Source organism: Trifolium pratense, linkage group LG2 (genome assembly GCF_020283565.1).
Source record: "Trifolium pratense cultivar HEN17-A07 linkage group LG2, ARS_RC_1.1, whole genome shotgun sequence".
Lineage (NCBI taxonomy): Eukaryota > Viridiplantae > Streptophyta > Magnoliopsida > Fabales > Fabaceae > Trifolium > Trifolium pratense.
The window spans coordinates 15,525,618-15,530,563 of NC_060060.1; the positions used below are offsets into that span (position 1 = coordinate 15,525,618).

At 33.7% G+C, this 4,946-nt stretch overlaps 1 protein-coding gene across 1 annotated transcript; it reads right to left on the reverse strand.

The window, feature by feature from the left end:
* Positions 1–211: 211 nt before the first annotated feature.
* LOC123907541 (probable GPI-anchored adhesin-like protein PGA55) lies at positions 212–4,609 on the reverse strand. The gene is made up of 6 exons (XM_045957840.1): positions 4,070–4,609; positions 2,168–3,136; positions 1,691–1,891; positions 1,448–1,599; positions 887–997; positions 212–414 (listed from the first exon to the last, which is right to left on the reverse strand). The coding sequence occupies exons 1-6, from the start codon at positions 4,232–4,234 to the stop codon at positions 354–356; spliced, it is 1,659 nt and encodes a 552-aa protein (XP_045813796.1). The 5' UTR covers positions 4,235–4,609; the 3' UTR covers positions 212–353.
* Between the last annotated feature and the right edge of the window lie 337 nt (positions 4,610–4,946).

The following is a 4,946-nucleotide window of genomic DNA, read 5'->3' on the forward strand; positions in this document are numbered from 1 at the left end:
AGAAAATATCCTCTTCAGTGGTTTTTCACCGGAGAATGTTCGGTGGTGATCCTAGCCTTTAATTCTGTCTGTGTGACCCACTGGAGTAATATTTAATCAGTGGCTGAGATTCCACTGCATAAAATTTACACTGCAGAGGATCTCTTCACCCATTAGAGGAAGATTTTTCTTTGGAGAGAGAGAGAGAGAGAGAGTAATTGGCCAAGTCTAATTCTAACAATGTTTGATATTTATTATTGAGAAATTGGATTAAAGAATCATCGACAACAATGAGAATACAATACAAGGTTGAAGCTGCTTCTGATACTTGATAGTTACAAAGTGTATATGCTGCTAATTTACAGCTTGCAACTTTAGTTCTCTCTTGGCAGTGAATCTGATATACAAATGTCCCCCCGACATAGTGGACATACCCTGTGGAAAAAGCTAAAGTTACATATTTCCAATACAAATCTCTACTACAAGTGGAGTCAGTCCCATGTAATGTAAAGTTACTAACATAATTATTTATTAGTAGTTTAGTACAAAAATAAAAGGAAGTAGCATGGAAAAATCAGAGCATATATAGATTTTATTTATTTTTTAATTATAAAAAGTATGTAAAGATGAAAAAGAGCTTCAACATTTATTACAGGAGGGACCACTTAAAGTAGTTCATATGAAATGAATTGCAGAGAGTTATTGCTATAAAGCTCCTATATCAGATTTATGATGGAGCCTGAAATTTCTGTTGGTTTGGTATCATTTCAAAGGTATCATAATCATTGGCAAGACTCTATGTAATATGCAGCAACTTTTTCAACTTTTTTAGTATGAATTTCAAGTTTACAACTGTATTGTTAATGTTAACCAAAAGAAGATCCATAATCTATAATTTGTGACATACCTGTGAATCTCCTTCAGCCACTTGTCTACACATGTTGTATGAAATTCATGATGGCAAGGCAGTACTCTCATGCGGTCTCCATCTTCATACTCCACAAGGCATATATAGCATCTGTCAAATTAAAGGATTGCCAAAGGCAAAATGCATAAACCAATATTAGTAAAATGCACAAACTATTTTGCATGTATTTGGTATCACGGTAAGTTTGCTGAAATCAGGGTGACTCCGTGATTATGTCATACTCACCGTGATAACAAACATGCACTTTATGTTTGAGTTTTGATAGTACTAAATAAAAGCAAAATGCACATTTGCATACTAAATAAGTAAATGAAAGATAAGAGAGGGTAAAGGCTCCCCTCCTACTGATTACTTTCTAAAAACATTTCAGTTTCATTTTCTAAAATTTGTGTTCCTTTTGTTATTGTATTGCTAACAAGGAGATGGAAAACTCATAGTGAACAACTGTAATAGAGGGAATATAGAAAACAAGCTAAGAAAAAAATTCTCACAAACAATGTTTAGCATTTTCAAAATTTATAAAAACGTTAAAATACTTACTGTAGTGGTTCTTCTTGATGTTTGTGCAACTTTGTGTATAATTTCACAGGTAAGGATTCAACAACTTCAGCAGGTGCGGGAACAGATCCGATAGAAGATACAGAAGTGCGGGAAGATAAAACCACAGATTGCTGATGAATTTCATCCAGAACCTAATTAAAGTATATACCAAATATTCAACTTGTATAAATATATAATAATGAATGGCTTCCAAAATAGATAATAAGATTGTATTAAAGTTACCTCAAATAAGGCTTCAGCTAGCATAACAATTCTTGATATGCTAGCTCTAGCATTTGTATCATCATTTGAATTTGAATTGTTATCGCGACTAGTTATTCTGCATGCACAACGACCGTTTCTATGTTGACCAGACAAGATACATGATCTCTCATGTCCAGAAAGATTTTCAAATCGACTACCCAACCGCTGTAGAGCACGAACCTAAGCCATTTGAAATGGAAAGAAAGAGTCATTACAGATGTTTCTATCAATGTTACTCCAAATTGTAGTGGTTCATTTTTAATCAAAATCCCATAATTCGATTATTTATGCCATTATCAAACCCATTACTTTGCTACATGTGTGCCAAGTTTACGGTTACAACATGAAATCTTGGCCAACATTTATTTTTTTCCAGATTATAAAGCTATACTTATTGCTTGGAGACATTATTGAGCCATTAGCTATTACGAAAAAATTAAGGAAAAAAACACAAACCTGAGATCGTATTCTTCTTCTCCGTTCGAGAAAATTGGACCTATGTACCAGTAGATCCTGATATCTAGTTTCTCTTGACCGTGAAGCCTCGGCCTCATAGTCTTGGGTGCTAAATGTGGAGTTAGACATGTTCGGTAGTGGATACTCATACCCAGATGTAGTATTAGAATTTAAAGCATTATGATTAGATGACACTCTTGTACCCGTCTCCGCTACTTGTCTTCCACTATCCTCACTAGCATCTCTCAATTCTCTCTCTTGTTGCAGAGGGCAAAAGGTGAAGTCAGCCAATCCTGATCGGCGGTGAACTCTGTCACGAAGCCTTCCAACACTTAAAGTTCGACTGAAACGAACATTGCGGTCAACAGGTTCTCGAGCTCCATTTCGTCTATCCATATGTCTAGTCTCAGCATTCCCCGTTTCATTGTGAACTCTAGGAGAAAACATGTTCATGCCAGGCATATCTCGTGTAGCATACCCATCTCTAACAATATCCTGGATAGGAGACAACGTAGGACTGCTTGACAAATTGCCAGCAAAGCCGAATGTCGGGGCATTTGAACTTAAATTATTAGAAGCATCTTCACTACATTGCTGAGTTTCATTTCTATTATGCAGACTGAGTTCGTCTTCATTGCTAAACATTAAAAGACCTTCCGATGAAACAGGACAAGGTCGAGATGACCCCAAGCTGGTGGTTCTACTAAGTCTAAAGCTTATATTACCCGGAATGAGACTAAAACGAGAAACGAACCGACTTGTAGGGTTTGTGGACCGAGTTGAAGAACCATGTGCGGAGCTGCTAGCGGTTCTGGATTCAGTGTGACTCCACTCATCGAGATCAATGTTAGAAGGCATACAAGGTACTTCATCAGATTTAACTTTCCTAAAAGACTCTGATTTTACTTCATCCGAGTCGATATCATTGCTGTTGGTATCACTTCCATTTACTTTATTTTGATCACAAACCTAAAGCAAGTGTTGCAAACTAGAGTCAGGCCGTTAGCACCACAAAACTTTGACCAATAACCAGAATTGTTACTAATACAAGATAGCTATACATAAATAAATATATTAACACAAATTAATATATAAACACAAATGAAACGCGAAAAACATTTCATAACTTGAAAAGGATATCAAAGTATCAAACTAATAATAAGAAAGGAAAAAAAAAATGCTAGGATGGGATCATAGGACAATGAGGCTAACAATAGGATAGTGACATAGTGCCAAAAAACGATATGATACAAAAGAATTTAATTGCAACAAGAAACCAACATATTATAGTTACTATAGGTTTATTAATGTATAAAATAATACTACATCTATATAGAATCTAACAAAATTACATCATTTACTCAACTAAGAAAAGATTTCTTGGTAGTCTTTCAGCAGTAAATTGCAAGGCAAGAAACAACCACAAAAGTAGTAAATGTAAAAGGATGACCAAAACCAAAACCAACAACTTTTTGTGTCTATGCATTCTGAATGCATAGACACACTAAGCTATTCCTATTCCTAATAAGCAATTCTGAATGCATAGTTTTTCACATTATAGTTAATGCAATAAATCCTAATAAGCAATTCCAATGTAGTGGAAATAGTGACATTGAATATCATATCATGTTTTAAATCAAATAAAAAAAACATTTAAAACATTGAAAATTCAACCATGGAATATAATAATAAAATAAAATCATATAGTAATTTTTCAATTCAAGTTAAACAAAAATTAAAATCTTGATAATGGTTATTCAATAAAATCTAATTAATCCTTAGCAATATGATCCTAGTAGTACCAACCTACAATCCAAAATCAAATCACCAGAAACACAATAATTTTCAAAAGGTGAACTAAAAAAATAACAAATTTTTGAAAAAATGCAAAAGAAAATTAACCTGGTCATCATTATCAATGTCACGAGATCCAGAAGTAGTTCCAAGACAATAAGAAGGAAAACCTTTATACCGTTTGGATCGACCCTTTTGTAATCTGCAAGAAGAAGAAGAAGAAGATGATGATGATGAACTACAAGAAGTAGCTTTACTGCCACTAGACCCCATTTGATTTTTTTTTTAGAAATTGTTGAAAATGAATGGTTTTTGAATGACCCAATTGGCCAAAGAACAAAACCCAGAAATCAAAATGTGTTCTTTTGGAGATCCAATTAGTTTCAGATCTGTAGCGGTGAGAAAGTAAAGTAGCATTTTTGTGTGGTGTTTTGGTGCATTTTTTGAGTTGATTGATTATTGATTAATAAAGGAGAAGTGTTTGTGACTTATGTGAGTAATGACTTATGAGGTGTTGAATGAAGAGTGCAAGTAATAAAAGAATTTGTATTGTAGTAAAGAGACAATACTTAGGAGCGTGTGAGAGGGTAAAAGAGACAATAATGTTCTTTTGTAAGAGGGGGAAAATGTGTGAGGATGAGAAATGAAAAGGGGAAAAAGGAAAGAAAATAAAAGATATGGTGGAGAATATGGAAGGAAAATAGGAGGGTTGGAAATATGTTAAGCCGGATGGATTAGGTTTTGTCAAATCTAAGTTTAATTTGTTAAAAAATTGAAAGTCTGAGTCTGACATGTGACCTGTTATAGATTTATTTTTTAGGTTTGAGTCTGACCTTTTGAAAGTCTGATAAGGTTTATTAGCTTGTTTAAAAGACTATTTTACATGAATATATTTAAATATACTAATCTATATATATAAATCCTAGATAGTTATGGAATTGCCTATCTAAACCTTAATCCACAAACCAATGAAAACATTTCATTT